The 19,979-nt window shown below is 51.0% G+C and overlaps 1 protein-coding gene across 1 annotated transcript in view; it reads left to right on the forward strand.

Moving 5' to 3' along the window:
- Nucleotides 1-19,979, forward strand: part of TNFRSF8 (TNF receptor superfamily member 8) — a 38,987-nt gene that overhangs the window by 5,183 nt on the left and 13,825 nt on the right. Inside the window, exons 3-9 of the mRNA XM_050789416.1 lie at nucleotides 379-542; nucleotides 2,244-2,360; nucleotides 6,121-6,273; nucleotides 13,674-13,767; nucleotides 14,103-14,215; nucleotides 16,312-16,413; nucleotides 16,544-16,597. Of these exons, the coding sequence (XP_050645373.1) occupies nucleotides 379-542; nucleotides 2,244-2,360; nucleotides 6,121-6,273; nucleotides 13,674-13,767; nucleotides 14,103-14,215; nucleotides 16,312-16,413; nucleotides 16,544-16,597 (797 nt within the window). The remainder of the gene's footprint in view (nucleotides 1-378; nucleotides 543-2,243; nucleotides 2,361-6,120; nucleotides 6,274-13,673; nucleotides 13,768-14,102; nucleotides 14,216-16,311; nucleotides 16,414-16,543; nucleotides 16,598-19,979) is intronic.

The following is a 19,979-nucleotide window of genomic DNA, read 5'->3' on the forward strand; positions in this document are numbered from 1 at the left end:
TCCCTGGCTCTGCCTCCTCCTCTTGCCCCAAGCTGGCCTTCAGATGAGGCTGTCCCACCCCACAGGACGCCCAGGGTGCAACTGGGCATGGGGGTGTAGGTGGGGTTCAGCCCATGGTGTCAGGATTCCGGGTGCCTCTCTGCCAAGCCCTCAGGTCATTTGAGGCCCTAGAGTGTGCCCAGCCCTGCCCTGAGCCCCTAGGAGACCCAGAGGGCCTGGAAAACGCAGGCCTTGCTCCCAGGAGCTTACAGTGCGCCTGCCAGAGGTGGTGGGCCGAGGGCCCGGGACGCCATCTCTGTGGAAACTGTTATTCCTGATCACAGGCCTCCCTTGCTCCATTGGCAGAATTACCAGTCCTGTCTCTGGCTTCTTCCCCAGTGGCACCATCCCCCAGGCCAAGCCCACCCCGGTGTCCCCAGCAACCTCCAATGCCAGCACCATGCCTCTAAGAGGGGGCACCCGCCTCGCCCAGGAAGCTGCTTCTAAACTGACAAGGGCTCCCGGCTCTCCCTCCTCCGTGGGAAGGCCTAGTTCGGATCCAGGTAATTTCCCCGTGAAGCTGTGGGTCGTCTCCCTGGGGTGCCCGATTGGTGGATGGCCCATGAGTGGGGGTGTTTGGAGCAGGCGGGCACTCATCTGTGGTCTTCTCCTGGTGGGGAGAGAAGAGAGTGGCAAGGTATGATCTAGGGCTGAGAGCATCGAGGGGCAGAGGTAGACACGAGCGGACTCATTCATTTGCCAGCAGTGCAGAGGGCCTGCCTTGTGCCAGGCACCGGTGCCCCATCTCTCACCTCTGTTTCCCTCTTTGTTGGTTTGTGAGAGGGAAATGGGTCCCACTCTGCTGCTGTGACACTTGTGACCCAGCTGGCCAGCCTCTGCATGTGTCCACCTGATGCCCTCCAGGTCCCCATGGCGAAGGGTCAACCCTCAGTTCGTCATTTTTCCTTTTCTTTTTCTTTTTTTTTGAGATGGAGTTTCGCTCATGTCTCCCAGGCTGGAGTGCAATGGCGCGGTCTCGGCTCACTGCAACCTCCACTTCCTGGGTTCAAGTAATTCTCCTGCCTCAGCCTCCCGAGTAACTGGGACTACAGGCGTGCGCCACCACGCCTGGTTAATTTTGTATTTTTAGTAGAGATGGGATTTCACCATGTTGGTCAGGCTGGTCTCAAACTCCCGACCTCAGGTGATCTGCCTGCCTCGGCCTCCCAGAGTGCTGAGATTACAGGTGTGAGCCACTGCGCCTGGCCTAGTCCCTTTTTATTACTGAATAGCCCTCCACGGCGTAGATATGCCGTGCTGTGTTTATCCAGTTTTTGGATATTTGGGTTGTTTCTGCCTTTGGCTATAATGAAGAATGAAACATACATCCTTGTGTGCACGTACCTTCCTTTCTCTTGGGTTGGTTTTGTAAAAAAAAATGGATTTGTGGGACTTCTAATAATTTTGGGTTGGAGCTCTTGTCCTATGGTTGTACCTTCTCCTGCTCCATGGCTTTGCTCATTCTCTCTATGATGTCTTTTGTTTGTTTGTGGTTTGTTTTTTTGAGGTGAGTCTTGCTCTGTCGCCCAGGCTGGAGTGCAATGGCGCAATCTCAGCTCACTGCAACCTCTGCCTTCCGGGTTCAAGCGATTCTCCTGCCTCAGCCTCCCGAGTAGCTGGGACTACAGGCGCCTGCCACCACACTCCGCTACTTTTGTTTTTTTTAAATAGAGATGGGGTTTCACCATGTTGGCCAGGCCGGTCACAAACTCCTGGCCTCAAGTGATCCACCCGCCTCAGCCTCCCAAGGTGCTGGGATTACAGACGTGAGCCACTGCGCCTGGCCCACATGGGTCTTTAAAAGAGGGAGGTAGGAGGCACCCAGCCCCTCCCCACCTAATACCATTCTGAACAGGAGTTACGCTAGTGTGCTGAGCTCTCAGCGAAGCTGTACCCAAAGTTTTGAGCAGGGGAGTGACAGAGCCATGAGACGGGGTTGGGGGAAGCTGTGGCATGGTGGCCTCAGGAAGAACAGTGGGCAGGAGCTGGTTGGGGGGCAGTGAGTACCCTCCTCTCGTGTGGAATGCACGCAGTGTCCCTCTCCTCTCTGAGCCTCAGGACTCCCTCTGAAAGGCTGGACTGAGCTGATGTGTGGAGTTTGGGAGCTGGCCATGGTGAGGGATGAGGGGGCTTCAGGGTTGGGTGGGGAGTGAGGCCCTTTGCCAAGGCGGCTTGGTCTGCAGCTTCTCTGCTTCTTTCCCCAGGTCTGTCCCCAACGCAGCCGTGCCCACAGGGGTCTGGCGACTGCAGGAAGCAGTGTGAGCCTGACTACTACCTGGACGAGGCTGGCCGCTGCACGGCCTGCGTGAGCTGTTCTCGAGGTAAGGACCTCGTCCCTCCCTGGGCCTCAGTTTACCTCTCTGCATTTTTGAACCGTGAACTTCCAGGAACTCCCCCTCATGTTTGTGGGTTTTCGACGGGGGTCGCCTCTTTTCAGAGGGCTTCCATATTTGCATATTCTTTCCTTCCAGGAAGCATTTGTGAATCACCCACCTGTTCCAAACTCGGCTCATTAATGTTTGTAACTACTCTGTGATTCAAGGACTGTCATCATTCCCCTTTTACAGAAGAGGAAACAGAGGCTTTGGGAAGTCAGGGAACTTCCAAGGCCTGCAGGCTGGAGTTTGAACTCAGACAAGTGCCACCAGGTTCCAGGTTCTTGTCCACCCCACTGGCTGCCTCTATGAGCCACCTCTTTTTTTTTTTCCCCCAGACAGGGTCTTACTGTTTCACCCAGGCTGCAGTGCAGTGGTGCGATCATAGCTCACTGCAGCTGCGACCTTCCAGAATCACATGATCCTTTTGCCCCAGCCTCTCAAGTGGCTGGGACTATAGGCACACACCACCATGCCTGGCTAATTAAAAAAATGTTTTTTTGTAGAGACAGGGGTCTCACTATGTTGCCCAGGCTGTTCTCGAACTCAGACTCAAATGGTCCTCCCACCTCGGCTTCCCAAAGTGCTGGGATTACAGGCGTGAGCCACTGAGCCTGGCCCGCGAGCTGCTTTGACAAGCACTTACTGAGTGTGCACGCACAGCAGGATGCGGGTATGGGGCTTCCCTGTGTCCAGCCCATCACAACCTCCCAGCGCCAGCCGCACCCCGAGGGTCATGTGGGCTGGGGGGTTGCTCAGGCCACAGGCTGCTGTGACTTTAGAGGCCCCGGCTATTCATGGAGGCCACTGGGAATGTGTGAGTCCGTCTCCTTGTCCAGAGCTGCTTTTGGGCAGCAGAGCGGAGAGTCAGGGGAGGCCAAAAAGAACCACAGACACTGTTTGTTGTCATTGGAGGGCTCTGTCCTAGTTACTGAGGCTGCATAGCAAATTTTCTTAAAACTTAGTTGTGAAAACAAACCATTCTTTGTACTAACAGATTCTGTGAGTCAGAATTCAGACAGGGCACTTCGGGGACAGCTTGTCTCTGCTCCACAATGTCTGGGGTCTTAGCTGGAAAGCCCAAAAGCTGCGGATCTGGATGCTCTGAAGCCTCATTCATTCACCTGCCTTGGGGTTGGTGTCGGCTCCTGGCTGCGGCCTCGGTTCCTTTCCATGTCAGCCTCTTCATGTCTTACCTGGGGCTTCCTCATGGTCTGGTGGCTGGGTTCTAAAGGCGAAGTCTTTTTCTTTTTTTCTATTTTTAGTAGAGATGGGGTTTCACCATCTTGGCCAGGCTGGTCCCAAACTCCTGGCCTCAAGTGATCCGCCCGCCTCAGCCTCCCAAAGTGTTGGAATTACAGATGTGAGCCATTGCACCCAGCCATAAAAGTCTTGAAAGAGAGAGAGACAGGAAGAGAGAGAGAGAGAGACAGAAAGAGAGAGAGAAAGAAAGAGAGAGAGAGAGAGGAGTGACAGAGAGAGACAGAAAGAGACAGAGAGAGAGAGAGACAGAGAAAGAGAGAGACAGAAAGAGGGGGAGAGGGAAAGAGAGAGAGAGAAAGTGACGGAGAGAGAGGGAGAGAGAGAGCAAGTGACAGAGAGAGACAGAGAGTGACAGAGATAGAGACAGAAAGAGAGAGTGAGACAGACAGAGAGAGACAGACAGAGAGAGAGAGGGAGAGAGAGACAGAAAGAGGGGGGGAGAGAGAGAGAAAGAGTAGCAGAGAGACAGGGAGAGACAGAGAGAGAACAAGTGACAGAGAGAGACAGAGAGAGTGACAGAGAGAAAGAGACAGAGACAGAAAGAGAGAGGGAGAGAAAGGCAGAGAGAGAGAGACAGAGAGGGAGAAGGAGAGAGGGAGAGAGAGAGAGGAAGAGAGAGACAGAAGGAGGGGGAGAGAGACAGCGAGACAGAGAGAGGCAGCGGCCACATCCCCTTTTATGACTTAGCCTCAGAAGTCACACAGAACTTCCACTACTTCTTGTTTGTTGAGGCAACCACAAATCTCACTTGAGACTGAGGGAAGGGAAGGAAAACAGTTTTACTTCTTGATGGGTAAGTGGCAAGGCTCTGGAAGGGCCAGAAATATCGCTGTAGCCATGTTCTGGGAAAATACAGTCTGCCACAACCACCATGTGGACATATGGAGAAAGAAGCGTTAGCTCTGGGCCCAGTAATTCCTTCAGCTCTCCTAACTGAAGCCCTACGAGCGAGTAGAGCGGCGTATTAGTAGCTAAAGGCATGAGCTCTAGAACACGAGTGCCGGGTTCAGATCCCGCCTCTCCCGCCTAATAGCCTATAAACTCAAGCAGGTTTCCTAACCTCTCTGTGCCTCAGTTTCCTCTCCTGCAAAATGGGCATAGTAGTATCTATCTCAGAGAACTGTGTAAGAATTAAATACATGATTGTAGGTTAATCTGAGTAGAGTGCTGAGAGACTGTCTCACACATACTCAATTATCTTAAGAGCTATAATAATAATGATAATAGCTGCCGTTGTCCCAAATGGTTTCATTCATTGCTGAGCTCATGCACCCTCTGCACAAATTCCCCAAATCCTGCCCAGTTCCCTTGCTCTGGAGGTTGTAAGAAGAGACTGTCCAGCCCTTACCATTATCATGCTGGGCCTCTAAGTATCCTGCTGATTGAGAACTACTCTTGCGGAGAAGCCGCATTTGCCTAATTACTGATCCAGTCATTCTGTATTTACCTCTAAGTGGAGCGTTGCAAAATATTCCCGAACACATACAAAAGCATTATTACACTTATTAAAAATAATACCTCTAACATGTTATTTTTTTGATTTTGGAGAAAAAACTTTTTTTTTTTTTTTTTAAAATAGATGGAGTCTCGTTCTGTCGCCCAGGCTGGAGTGCAGTGGCACTGTCTTGGCTCACTGCAACCTCTGCCCCCCCCGGGTTCAAGTGATTCTCCTGCCTCAGCCTGCTGAGTAGCTGGGATTACAGGTGCCTGCCGCCACGCCTGGCTAATTTTTGTATTTTTAGTAGAGATGGGGTTTCACCATGTTGGTCAGGCTGGTCTCGAACTCCTGACCTTGTGATCCACCTGCCTCGGCCTCCCATAGTGCTGGGATTACAGGTGTGAGCCACCACGCCTGGCCAAAAAATCTTTTTATCATTAAAAATTTCAAACATATTCAGCTGTAGAGTGAGTCAGAGATGGCTGTGTACTATCACCCAGCTTTGAATGGTTACGGAGTCATGGCCAGTCTTGGCTCCTCTGCACCCATGCCCACTCACCCTGTCCCCTGGAGGACTTCCTTTTAACAGCTTTATGGAGAGGTAGTGGGCATATGGTAAAATGCACAGATTAGAGGATGCGATTTGACAAGTTTTAACAAATGCATGCAGCTGAGCAACCAGCCGTTTCCCCCTAAAAGTTACCTCGGGTTCCTTGTCACCATTTCCCACCCCCTGCCTATGGTCACCATGCAATAGCTTGCATTTTCTAGAATTTCCTGTAAATGCAACATATAACGTGCCCTCCCTTTTTGCCTGCCTTCTTTCACCCTGCATAATTATTTTGAGCATGCTGGGATTGCTGCTCAACAGCATAGTCAGACGAGCATTTATTTTCTTGTTGGAGGACCCTTGGACAACTGCTTCTCTGTCCTCCTGGGGACCCTCTGGACCCCCTGCCCTTGCCATCCTGATCTTTCTCCATGACCCTCATCTGTGTCCCTTAGACGACCTCGTGGAGAAGACGCCGTGTGCATGGAACTCCTCCCGCATCTGCGAATGTCGACCTGGCATGATCTGTGCCACATCAGCCACCAACTCCTGTGCCCGCTGTGTCCCCTACCCAATCTGTGCAGCAGAGACAGGCACCAAGCCCCAGGGTAAGCAGTTCCCACCCCAGGCCTCGACCACGGGGTGGCGTCTGTCGTCCCACTGTTGTGCCTCTCCCCACCCACAGCCAGGGGTGGGGGCAAATGACCAACACCCTCGGCTGTTAATTAGATCAGGTTTGGGTTCTGGTTATCCTTTGAGTAGTCAGACCCAGCGAATGGAATGATAAAGCCCAGTTTTAGCATTTTAGTAAGAGATTCTGTTGATTAAAAAAAAAATTCTTCCTGAAATTATTGGGCTGGTAAATCTTTTATTTTTTGAGATGGAGTTTCCAGGCTGGAGTGCAATGGTGCAGTCTCGGCTCACTGCAACCTCCACCTCCTGGGTCCAAGCAATTCTCCTACCTCAGCCTCCCAAGTAACTGGGGGTACAAGCACTCGCCACCACAGCCGGCTAATGTTGTATTTTTAGTAGAGACGCAACTTCTCCATGTTGGTCAGGCTGGTTTTGAACTCCCGACCTCAGGTGATCTGCCCGCCTTGCCCTCTCAAAGTGGTGGGATTACAGGCATGAGCCACCATGCCCGGCCCTGGGCTGGTAAAATCTTGACCTATTTGCAAGGCTGTTTTATTGACTTAGAGAGATGAATATCAAGTTTCTGAAGAGGTTTCTAACTCAGGATGGTTGACTTTACCAGTGTGCAGGAAACTGCTAAAACCCTGACCGTTTTTTGTTTGTTTTGTTCTGTTTTGTTTTTTTAAAGGGCTTTGAGAGATTTTAACAAATGTCCAGGTGGTTTAAAACAGATGGAAGAGTGGTGACAAAACCAAGGGGAATGGTCAGGCGTGGTGGCTCATGCCTGTAATCCCAGCATTTTGGGAGGCTGAGGCAGGTGGATCACTTGAGGTCAGGAGTTTGAGACCAGCCTGGCCAACATGGCAAAACCTCGTCTCTACTAAAAATACACTAATTAGCTGGGTGTGGTGGCAGGCATCTGTAGTCCCAGCTACTCAGGAGGCTGAGGCAGGAGAATCACTTGAACCCGGGAGGCATAGATTGCAGTGAGCCGAGATTGCACCACTGCACTCCAGCCTGGGCGACAAGGTGAAACTCTGTCTAAAAAAGAAAAAAAAAACAAGTGGAGGAAAGGTCACCCCATGTGACTTTGTGAGGGCTGCCAGAGAAGTGAGGGGTGACTTGCTTCTAGGACCCCCAGAGAGGCTCTGGGCTTGGAAGAGGCCGGCAGATGAAGAGCAGGAGGGAAGTGGAGAGCTGTGATGTGCAGTAGCCCATGACTACGTCTTCAAACACAACTTCAAAATGTGTACAGTGGTATGGCACGGCCACTGACCAGTTTGCACAGATGATGCCTGAGTTTTTAATCCCCAGTATTGTCTCTTTATTTATTTATTTATTTATTTTTTGAGAAGGAGTCTCGCCATCTTGCCCAGGCTGGTATGCAGTGGTGGGATCTCAGCTCACTGCAACCTCCGTCTTCTGGATTCAGGCGATTCTCCTGCCTCAGCCTCCCAAGTAGCTGGGATTACAGGTGCCCACCACCACACCTAGATAATTTCTGTATTTTTAGTAGAGACGGGGTTTTGCCCTGTTGGCCAGGCTGGTCTGGAACTCCTGACCTCAAGTGATCTGCCTGCCTCCATCTCCCAAAGTGCTGGGATTACAGGCTGAGCCACTGTACCTGGCCAACAATCGTCTTTTTGAGTCAGAACACTAAAGGAGTATCTGGGGAAAGCTCAGGCCACCAGTGGGGTGCTGTCACTCTGTTTGTAAAGCCCTCTTTACCTGGGTATTTGGAAGTGCACTGTCAACAGGTTAGCCCCACCCCACAACCCTGAAATGGAGGGAGGCTGCCAGCTCACACTCTCCGCCCACGGGCCCAGGGTCTCCTGGCCGACTTCCTACTCAGGGAAGAGACCCATTGCGAACAGGACATACTAACACAGCAGAAGAAACTGTCCCCGCTCAGTGACTGGAATATTCAGTAGAGTCCTTAGGATTTTATTTTGTTTGTGTAAATGTATGGGGCGCAAGTGTAATTTTGTTACACGCTTAGATGGGGTGGTGAACTCAGGATGTTTAGGGTATCCATCACCCAAATAGCGTACATTGTACCCCTTAAATAATTTCTCATGGTCCACCCACCTGTACCTCCCACCCCCTCACCCCTCTAAGTCTCTATTGCCTTTTATTTTGCTCTCCACTTCCGTGTGGACACAGTATTTCACTCCCTCTTAGAAGTGAGAACATGCAGTATTTGTCTTTCTGTATCTGAATGTCTGTATTTAAGAATATGGCCTTCAGTTCCATCCATATTGCTGCAAAAGACATGATTTCTTTCCTTATGATGGCTGAGTAGTATTCCATTGTGTATAGATACCACATTTATCTATTGATGGATGCAGTGTAACCACCCCCCCCCGCTTTTTTTTTGAGACAAAGTCTCACTCTGTTGCCCAGGCTGGAGTGGAGTGGCATGGTCTTGGCTCACGGCAACCTCTGCCTCCTGGATTTGAGCTATTCTTGTGCCTCAGCCTCCCAAAGTGCTGGGATTACAGGCGTGAGCCACCACGCCCAGCCAAGCATAACCCTTTTAAAATAAATATGAATGAGCAGAGACTTATAAGGAAAACCAGCCCTACGAAGGAGAATAAAAACCTGCGAAACCAGAAATTCTTACCACACATGAAGCTTTGATAAATCCAGGAATAGAAGAGTACTTAGCAACATTAAATTCGTGTCTGCAGAAATATTCACAAACTCATTACATCCATAAGGTGGGTGGGCACAGAATGCTATGAAAAAGGAACAATATGGGATCAGAGGGCAAGAAAAGGCTTTTTAGAAAGTGTGCTTGTGATCAGTCCACGTCTCTAGGTTCTCCGTTCACCTTTCCATCCCTGCGCTGCCATCAATGACTGGCCTCCGCGTTTCTCCTCTACAGGGAGCATGCAGTTAAACCTTGCCAGCAGAGGGCGCTGGAGGGCAATCGCAGGAGGAAGGAGGCTTCTGGCTGCATTCGATTTTCTTTTTTCTTTTCTTTTTTTTTTTGAGACAGAGTCTCACTCTGTCGCCCAGGCTGGAGTGCAGTGGCGCGATCTTGGTTCACCACAACCTCCGCCTCCAGGATTCAAGCAGTTCTCCTGCCTCAGCCTCCTGAGTAGCTGGGATAACAGGAGTGTGCCACCATGCCCGGCTAATTTTTGTATTTTTAGTAGAGACGGCGTTTCACCATGTTGGTCAGGTTGGTCTTGAACTCCTGACTTCGTGATCCACCTGCCTTGGCCTCCCAAAGTGCTGGGATTACAGGCGTGAGCCCGTAATCCCAGCCCGGCCATTTGTTTCTTCTTGCTCCTGCTGCTTGGGTCTGTTGACCACCTTGATGTGGCCCTCCCAGTGCAAACATTGGCATGTGCCAGGCCTCATGTCTGTACAAGTGTCCTGCTCCTTGACTCCCTCTATGCATCCGCCACCAGCCACAGGTCTTCGGCACCCGAAAGTGCTCCAGGCATCTTCCCGACAGTGGTAGCCCCAATTTATCTGTGCACCTGACCAGAAGCATAGACTTCATTTCAGAAGGACCTGCTTTTAAGCAAAGCAGGATCAATGGAAATTACCCATGCCACACGTAATAGATGTGCCACCATGATTTTATCCACCTGCCAGTTGATGGCATTTGGGTTGCTTCCAGTTTAGGGTTATTATGAATGAAAACAGCTGTGAATATTCTTTTTTTTTTTTAACATGTATGAATTTATCTTATATCTTTTATTATTATTATTTTTAGAGATAGGGTCTTACTGTGTGTTCCAGGCTGGAGTGCAGTGGCATGATCTTGGCTCACTGCAGCCTTGAACTCCTGGGCTCAAGCGATCCTCCCACCTCGGCCTCCCACAGTGCTGAGATTACCAGCATGAGCCACCATGACTGGCTGATTCTTGTACACGCCTTTGGGTGAATGTATATTTTCATTTCTCATGGGTAAATACCTAGGAGGAGTGGCTGGGTCATTGTGCTGGTCACATAGAATGCTTTTGAAGACTAGTCAAAGCTGGTTACCTCTGGTCTGAGCCAACCTCTTCTTTTTACACCCAGAGAAAAGCACAGGGCCAAAGCTAGAGCTGGAATGCAGGGATCCCAAGGGTCAGCCCAGAGTACTTTCCACTGGAAGACACCACCCGCCCACCTCCTTCTTAGTTCTGAACCTAGAATTTACCCAGCTAAATTACAATCACCTCAGCTAAATTACAATCAAGTTTGAAAGCAGCATAAAAACATTTTCAGACATAAAAGGTCCAGAAAGCTTTTCTTCCTACATCCTCTCTTAGGAAGTTATTTGAAGATGTAATTCAGCTAAGTGAGGGGGCAAAAAAGAAGGAAAACAGGAAGTCATGGAACCTAGAGACTGGCACTCCATCCTAGCAGAGCAAGGAAGGGAAGTCCCGGAATGATGTGCTGTAGACCACTTGAGCCAGATCAGAGCAGGAAAATGGAAGGAAGGCTCCAGGGAAGTGTTCCCAGGAATAAAAGAGAGAATTGTAGTACATTTCATGATTAGTAGAGTTGAAAAACCTGAGGATATGGTGAGGGCACACTATCCTTTTGTCAACAAGAAAAAGAAAGGCAATTGGAAACTCCAGGGAAAAGAAAAAGCTGACAAGAAATATACAGTCCAAATATTACGATGAAATTTCACCTGATTTTAAGCAATTCCTGAATGTACAAAAAGAGAATCCGTTCAGCCTTGATGCTAAGACCATTCCTTAAAGGGCCCAAGGACTGGGTGTTTAGATTTAAAGAGAAGTATATCCATCTGGTAAATAATATCTTTTTTTTAGTTCTTAAATGAAGGCTAAGAGTAGGCAGATTATTTTTTTCTCTTCCACTAGGCCCTTACCAGAGAACACAGGCAGACTAACTAGGGGCTAGGTAATACCTTCTCCTCACCTTCAAATCCAAAGAGGAGGAAAAGGGGAGGATCACTAACTCAGGGAGGAAAAAAGAAAGTTACAAGTGAGGTATAGTATATTCAGAGAGGGGATGAGAGGCACCCAAGGAGTACTAGGTCCCCCTCTTCTGCACGTACAGGAGGGACAGCAGATCTGTTGCTGGATTTCAGCAGGTGTTTCAGCAGCAGCTGAGACTATGGGCCTGTCTAGTTACATCAGGCTGCCTTGGAGAGAGGGGAGGGGACTCTCTCCTCATGATGCTAACTGGGAATAGCCACAGTTAATGGGTTTGAGCACCAGAGCTCCAATCCACTCAAAGTAAGTGTTCACTGAAACCCAGTGACATTTCAAACACTGGTTCAAATACTAACATCACATCATAACACATCGCATCATCTTCTCCATAGCCTCCAGCCTCCAGGCTCCAACTAATTCAGGTAAGAGTCCAGTGACCTTCCCCAAAGAGGAGGGTTCCCTACAATCCAAGAAATAAATTAATCCTGGCTTTACTTTTTTGTCTATCTCAGGAAAAATCTGAGAGGTGTCACGAACACTTTCTAGAGGGGAGATGTGTGTTATGTGTGTGGGGTTGCTTTGTACCACATCAAAAAGGGGTGCCTCCACCAGGGCTCTGGGGGCGGAGAGGTGTAGTGACTGAGCAGAACCCACTTCTAATGTAGGCCAAATTTTCCAGCCCCAGAAAAGCAGGAAGCTTCGACGGAGGTGCCTAGTCCCCAGGCAGGAGTCAGGGCCATCCAGAGGAGAGTGCTCTGAGCTGGAACTTGCCATCTCTGTTTCTTGGGTCTAGCTCCAGCCCTGTGGCTCTCTCCATCTGTAAAACAATGTGACTGTGTCAGAGCAGTGGTGGCCAGCTTCGAACTGGCCTTCAGAGACATTTCGTCTGGCCAGCACAGTGATCCAGCCACCCTTCCTAGGCACTCAAGAGGAGTGACATTATATGTTCACACAGAGGCACCCACAAGAATACTCATAGCTGCCTTGTTCATCATAGTTCAAACTGGAAACAACCCAAATGTCCGTCAACTGGGGAACGGGTATGTAAACGGGTTCATCTGTACGACAGAACGTCATTCGGCAACAGAAAGGAATGAACCTGAGTGAATATCAACAACATTATGCAGAAGGAAAGAAGCCAGACCCCAATGAGTACATATTGCATGATTCTGTTGACATGAAATTCTGGAACAGATCCACTCTTCTACAGTGACATAAAGCAGATCAGTGGTTGCCTGGATCTGGAGGTGGGGGCAGAGTGAGTGAGGAGGGGCACTAGGGAACCTTCTGGAGGGACGAGAATGTTCTGTATTTTGATTGGAGTTAGTTACCTTGGTCAGAACTCATCAGGCTGTGCACACTTAGGGACATTTTCTTTTTTTATTTTTACTTAAAAATAAAGACAGGGTCTTGCTGTGTTGCTTAGGCTGTTTTGAATTCCTGAGCTCAAGTGATCCACCCGCTTCAGCTTCACAAAGTGCTGGGATTACAGGCGGGAGCCACCGTACCCTGCCAGGGGATACTTTCTTGTATATAAATTGTGCCTTAGGCTGGGTGCGGTGGCTCACGCCTGTGATCCCAGCACTTTGGGAGGCCGAGGTGGGCGGATCACCTGAGGTCAGGAGTTCGAGACCAGCCTGGCCAACATCGTGAAACCCTGTTTCTACTAAAAATACAAAAATTAGCTGGATGTGTTGGTATGTGCCTTGTAATCCCAGCTACTCAGCAGGCTGAGGCAGGAGAATCACTTGAATCCGGGAGGCAGAAGTTGCAGTGAGCCGAGATCGTGCCACTACACTCCAGCCTGGGCAGCAGAGGAAGACTCAATCTCAAAAAATTAAAAATAAATAAATAAATAAATAATTCCTTAACAAACTTGATTTAAAAGAATAAAACTTTAAACATTGAGACTGTTTTTAAACATTAGGAGATTTCAGGTTTCTCTTAAAAGCAAAAGGTCTAGCATCACTGTGCCACCTTCCTGGGTGATCACAGCTGTTAGAGATGAGTAGCAGCTTCTCCACTTTGTTTTATTTATTTTGAGTCTTGCTCTGTCACCCAGGCTGGAGTGTAGTGGCATGATCTCAGCTCACTGCAGCCTCCACCTCCTGGGTTCAAATGATTCTCCTGCCTCAGCCTCCCTAGTAACTAGGATTACAGGTGTGTGCTACCACACCTGGCTCATTTTTGTGTTTTTAGTAGAGATGGGGTTTCACCATGTTGGCCAGGCTGGTCTTGAACTCCTGACCTCAAGTGGTGCTCCTGTCTCAGCCTCCCAAAATGCTGTGATTACAGGTGTGAGCCACTGTGCCTGGCCAGCTTCTCCACTTTGATCTTTTGAAACACAAATCTGACTGTCTTAGCTCCCGTGGTGCTACTCGCTGGAAGCCACCAGTCCCTGGTTAACTCTTTCCTGGAGACACCAGCCTCCTTGGCGCTGGTTCTCAGATGTTACCTCCCCTCTGTAGATATGGCTGAGAAGGACACCACCTTTGAGGCGCCACCCGTGGGGACCCAGCCTGACTGCAGCCCCACCCCAGAGAATGGCGAGGCGTCTGCCAGGTGACTCCCCCACCCCTTCTCTCTGTTTGGCTGCTGCGGGAGGGAGCTGTCCCTGCCATGCCCAGGGGATGCCTGGGAGACAGCTGGGCTGGGGGTGTAGGCGGGGCCTGGGCTGTTCTTGTTAAATGTGTGCCCATCTCTGTGCTAACACCACTGGAAAGCCAGAAGGCCACGAAACCCAGTGCCTGCCCTCAAAATGCCTGGCAGAGACTCGGGACAGAGGATCTAGGGGCCCAGGCTCTGGCTGCGCAGTCTCTAGAGAAAGGGAATTATTCTTGAGTACACACTTCCCTCTTCCCATCTCCATCACTCCTGCCTTGGGCTTCTCCCTGCAGTACCAGCCCCACTCTGAGCTCCCTGGTGGACTCCCAGGCCAGTAAGACGCTGCCCATCCCAACCAGCGCTCCCATCGCTCTCTCCTCCACGGGGAAGCCCGTTCTGGATGCAGGTAATGGTCCCAGCCCACCCCCCGCTACTCCCAGGAGGGGCTTCCTCCTGGGGAAGGGAGATGAGGAGGAGCCAGGAGGGAGCGTCTCCTTTGTGGGTATGGCCTGAGAAGGGGGATCAAGGTTGACTCCAGGTTCTGGCTTCTTGAGTTGGGGCTGTGGCTCTGGCACTTGCTAGTGACTATTCTTGTTTTTTTTTTGAAGCAAAGTCTCACTCTGTTGCTCAGGCTGGAGTGCAGTGGCACCCATCTTGGCTCACTGCAACCTCCACCTCCCAGGTTCAAGAGATTCTCCTGCCTCAGCCTCCCGAGTAGCTGGTTTTACAGGCGCTTGCCACCACGCCCGGCTAATTTTTTGTATTTTTAGTAGAGACAGGGTTCTGCCATGTTGTCCAGGTTGGTCTCAAACTCCTGACCTCAGGTGATCGACCCGCCTCAACCTCCCGAGGTGCTGGGATTACAGTGGTGTGAACCACTGCACCTGGCTGCTAGTAACTATTCTTTAATTCTTGTAGGCAAGAATTTTTTTTCACAGCTTCATCCTCATGGCTCATAATTGCTACTCAGAAAATAGGTCTCTGTTGATGGATTTCATGACTTTGACTAGTTGTCCTTTGAGCCTCAGTTGTCTCATCTGTAGAATGGTAATGGCAGAGACCACGCAGGGTTGTAAACAGTGTAGCATTGTAGACGGCCTCTGTAAGAGTTAGTTCTTAGGCCGGGCGCGTTGGCTCATGCCTGTAATCCCAGCACTTTGGGAGGCTGAGGTGGGTGGATCATGAGGTCAGGAGTTTGAGACCAGCCTGGCCAACATGGTGAAACCCCGTCTCTACTAAAAATACAAAAATTAGCCAGGTGTGGTTGTGCGTGCCTATAATCCCAGCTACTCAGGAGGCTGAGGCAGGAGAATCGCTTGAACCCGGGAGGCGGAGGTCTCAGTGAGCCGAGATCGCACCACTGCACTCCAGCCTGAGCGACAGACTGAGAATCCGTCTCAAAAAACCAAAAGAAAAACCAAAAAACAAAAAACAAAAAACCCCAAGAGTTAGCGCTTATGGAATGATGCCAGGCTACTCATTTTAGGACTTGCAGTTCTAGTGGCTGACACGAGGTGGCAGTAGTGCTCAGGCCAGTGTTTCTGAAAATACGGTCCTGTCTGGCAACATTGGCACCAGCTGGGAACTTGTTAGGAAAGCAAATTGTGGGTTCCATCCAAGACCTAGAGAATCAGAAACTGCACTTTAACAAGATCTCCGGGGCACTCATACGCACATTAACATTTGAGAAGCACTTAACTGGCATATACTACTTTTTTAACATCTGAACATGGACTTCAATAAAGTGCAATCACTAGCTCTATGACCTCTGTAAGGGACAAAAGGGGAAAAGGAAGCGAGTTCAGTACCATGGTGTAAAGAAGTGGATCCAGATAGGGGTTAAGAGCGTGGGTCCTGGAGTCCACCCGGCCTGGCCTGGCCTGGGCTGGGGCTCTACCACTTACTCTCAGGGTGACCTTGGACAGGTTAACGAACTTTCGTGAGCCTTGGCTCCCCTCATTTTTAAACTGAAGGTAGTGATGGTGCCTAGGGCCTAGGGTTGGGGATCATTCATTCAGGGAATGCTTGTGGGGCGTGTTTATGTGCAGAGAGGACTCCATGCCTGCCCTCATCAAGTGGGTCTAGAGGGTTGGCTGGGAGGGGACTGGGTTCAACCCCTTCCTTCCCCTCACTGCTTGGCCCTCCCCACCCTGACTCCGGCCACACCAACAGTGCTGCCAGATGCTGGTCACACCGGGGCCTCCTCCACAGTCCCCAAGTTTTGGTCTGTTGGACCTCGATTCCTTTGTTCTGGCTCCTAGACGCCTCCATTTCTCACCCTCTAGACACAGTTTGCCCTTATCTCAGCCTTAAATAGTTAATCAGCTTCCTGGAGCCAGGTGAGGGAGGGCTGGATGAGATACAGCCTTGGCTTGGAAAGGACCCGGTGTTGTTAGCCATGATGGAAGCTGTGTCCCAGGAGAAGGAGGAAGTAGTCTGGGGCTGGGGCTGTCCTGTGTGGTTGCAGTGAGGCAAAGAGTGCGGGGTGTCTCTGTGTTCCAGGGCCAGTGCTCTTCTGGGTGATCCTGGTGCTGGCTGTGGTGGTCGGCTCCAGCACCTTCCTCCTGTGCCACCGGAGGGCCTGCAGGAAGCGAATTCGCCAGAGTAAGTGGCTGTGTCCTTGGGGCCTTGGGGAGGACAGGTTGCTCTCTGCCAGCCTGGCCTGGGTCCTTTCCCTGCCTGCTCCTGCCCTCTGTGGCCACCATCCCCAGCCTTCCTCTTGGTGTCGTTTCAGAGCTCCACCTGTGCTACCCGGTCCAGACCTCCCGGCCCAAGCTAGAGCTTGTGGGTGAGTGTCCAGCTGTCCAAAGGGGCTGCCCGAGCCAGAGGAACACAGGGCAGCTCTAGGCCCGGGGCGTGGGCTCCAGAGACTGAACTTCTAGCCCAGCCTCGAGGCTCCCTGTCTGTGGCTGCTGTGGCATTCTGTACATCTGTAGGGATGTAATGCGGGTGAAACTCATGCATGTGGAGAATGCAATGAGGTGAAGACTGGACTGGGTGTGAGGACTGCGTGGCTTGCCCAGAGCAGCACCTGGATGGATGCTGGCATGAACGTTTAAAAGTCTATCTTGTCTTTCACTTTTTCCTCCAGTATCCCCAGGGGGTATTCCCGCCAGCCTTCCCTTCCTCTCTACATTCTACCCTCCCTTTCTCCCTCTCCCTCCTTCCCTTTCTCTTTCCCCTCTCTCCCCCTCTTCTACCAGCTGGTGATCAGCCCAGGGGCAGGAGGGGAAAGGAGCACATGTGGCAGGAGGGACCCTGGTTCTGCCACTTACAAGCTGTGTGACCCCGAGTGAGTTACTGAATTGCTCTGTGTCTCAGTTTCCTCATTTGGAAAATGTGATGGTAGAACCTACTTCAGAGGCTTGGCCTGTGCATTCATCAAGGCCGGGCTGTGAAGCGCATCGTGGAGTACCTGCCTGCAGTCGGCGGCTGCTGCCTGTTGACAGGCCGGCCTGTGTCTGGGGCTTTTTCCTCCCTGGAAGCTTCAGGCCTTCTGGAGTCCTGGGTGCTTCTGACCCCCCTCCCTGGTCCCTGCACTCTGATCCCTGCCCAGCCTCCGGGCCAGCTCTTCCAGGCAGCCCTTGGGAGCTGGGACCCTCCTCACCTGTCCAGGCAGGGGCATCTAGACAGCGCGTGTCTTCCAGCTCTCACCTGGAGCAGTGGGCTCCTAGCCATCTTGTGCCGAGCACCTTCTCTCTCCTGGGCAGCCCCTTCCAGGCAGGCCAGGGTCTTCCTCAGCACCGCATGGCATGGATTGAGTGCTGGGCTCTGATGGGGGAATTGTCTGAGCCTTCCTTTCTGATTTGCAAGGTGGGCTCCCATAGAGGCCTCCTGCACTCCCCCAGTGATGACCTTTGTTCTGCAAGGAGGAGACGGGGCTCAGCGAGGTGGACGGCTGGCCCAGGGCTACACAGCCTGGCAGTGGCACAGCCAGCCTCAGGCACCGGTCCTAGGGGTTTTGGTTTGTAAAGGGCTCAGCCCTGTCCCCTCTTCCTTCCCCCCGCCAGCTCTGTCCACCACCCGAATGCCCACCCAAGAGCCACGTGCTCAGCGTAAGACCAGGTCCTGGCCCGTCCCCCGATCTCCCCAGGACCCTTGGAGAGGCCCTTGCGTAGGCTGACTCTTGACTTGGGCACAAAAACACAGTCCACTGAGGCATGTTTTGAATTTGATGAGTTTCACAAGCGAGCGCTTGTGGTCCCTGTGCCAGGGGGGGTTTTTGTGTTTTGATAGTTTCAAGCCTGTTTCCATGACCTGTCAGGCTGCGTGTCTCATTGAAACCGGCATTTGCTTTCTTGACATTTTTCTAGTATTAGAATTTCCATTGCCGTCAGTTTATTTTTTTTCTTCAAACCTCTGTGAGAGCAGTTTTGTTACAAGAAGAAAAAAAGAAAGAAAACACCTTCCCCTAAGAAGCCAGATCTGCAAAGAACTGAGCCCCGAGACTCGATGGTGGACGTCCTATCTCAGGTCGTTTTTGACCCTCTGGCTTCTTCTGGTGGGCCCTTGGGGTCTGGGTTCCCAGGCCCAAGATGGACAGAAAGTGAAGCCGAGACAGGCAAGCTCACAGGGCACAGGGTGAGAACGGACCGAGCTGGCTGTATGCCCATTTCCCTCCCGAGCCGTGGGTGGCGAAGGAGGGAAGGAGAACTGGTTCATTGGTTCATTCGTTCATCTATTCACATGGTCTTCACTGTGCACTTCCTCCGTGCAGGCTCTGTGCCGGGCCCAGAAGCTGTCCTAGCTCCCTCCAAGCTTTTAGACTAATTCCAACTGCCTTCAGAGGCCAAAGGCAGGCAGGATGGGAGCGTGTGCCCCTTGGCCTCCCACATCCCAGACCTGGGGCAGAGGGTGCTCCTGGTTCCTTTGAGCAGTGAGCGCATCAGGGATCTGTGGTGCATGCAGGTGCGATGAGATACTTGCCAACCAGCCCTCGAGTTGATCTGACCTTCCCGCGTGTGTCCTCGGTGACAGGCATTTGCAGAGCGCACACGTGATCTCATCTACTCCTCCAGTGGCCTGTGAGGTACCTACTGTTATCCCCGTTGCACAGATTAGCAGCCTGAGGCACAGGATGATGAAGTAATTTAAGGCCACACGCTGGGTGAGCAGGAGGACGGGGATTTTATTGTGGTTGTTGAGATGTTTGTAAAACAATTTTTCACCCTTGGCACCATTGACATTTGGGAATGGATCATTCTTTGCTGCAGAGCGCTATCCTGTAGGACATTCTGCAGCCCCTCTAGATGCCAGCAACACCCCCTACTTGGGACAACCAAAAATGTCTCTAGACATTGCCACGTGGCCCCCGGGGAGAAACTACTCCTGGTTGAGAACCACCGGTCTAAAATTCTTTTCTTTTTTTTTTTTTGAGACAGAGTCTTGCTCCGTCGCCCAGGCTGGAGTACAGTGGTGCAATCTGGGTTCACTGCAACCTCCGCCTCCCAGGTTCAAGTGATTCTGCTGCCTCAGCTCCTGAGTAGCTGGGATTACAGGCATGTGTCACCACGCCTGGCTAATTTTTGTATTTTTAGTAGAGGCAGGGTTTCACCGTGTTGGCCAGGCTGGTCTCGAACTCCTGACCTCATGATCTGCCCGCCTCGGCCTCCCAAAGTGCTGGGATTTACAGGCGTGAGCCACCATGCCTGGTCTTAAAATTCTTTTAATCCTTCATTTTTATGAGCACTTGAGTCATTTTCTATTATTCCAAGGAGATTTAGGTTGAAAGAAATTCTTTTTTGTTTTGAAACAGTTTCAGACTTACAGAAATGGTATAAGTATGAAGAATTTATTTTGACCTGAACCATTTGAGAGTAACTGACTGACTGGACGTCTCTCACCCCGAAAACTTTAGTGTGTGTTTCAGACAAACAAGGGTGTATTTTACACTATATAGTAAGGATCGTCAGAATCAGGGAATTCATACTGATACATGACACACAACGAATTCTCAGGCCCTGTTCAAGTTTCTTTATTTGCCCCAATAATGTCCGTTATAGCAGAGGACTCCAGCTCAGGGCCACGTGTTACATTTGCTTGTCTGGTTTCTCGAGTCTCCTTCTGTCCGGATCCATTCCCCAGGCGTTTCTTTCACTTTCTTGGGAAGAGCGCAGGCTGGTGATTTCGTGGATGCTCCTTGCTTTGGGTTTGTCTAGTGTTTTCTCCCG

This window comes from Macaca thibetana, chromosome 1 (genome assembly GCF_024542745.1).
Source record: "Macaca thibetana thibetana isolate TM-01 chromosome 1, ASM2454274v1, whole genome shotgun sequence".
In the NCBI taxonomy this organism is placed as follows: domain Eukaryota; kingdom Metazoa; phylum Chordata; class Mammalia; order Primates; family Cercopithecidae; genus Macaca; species Macaca thibetana.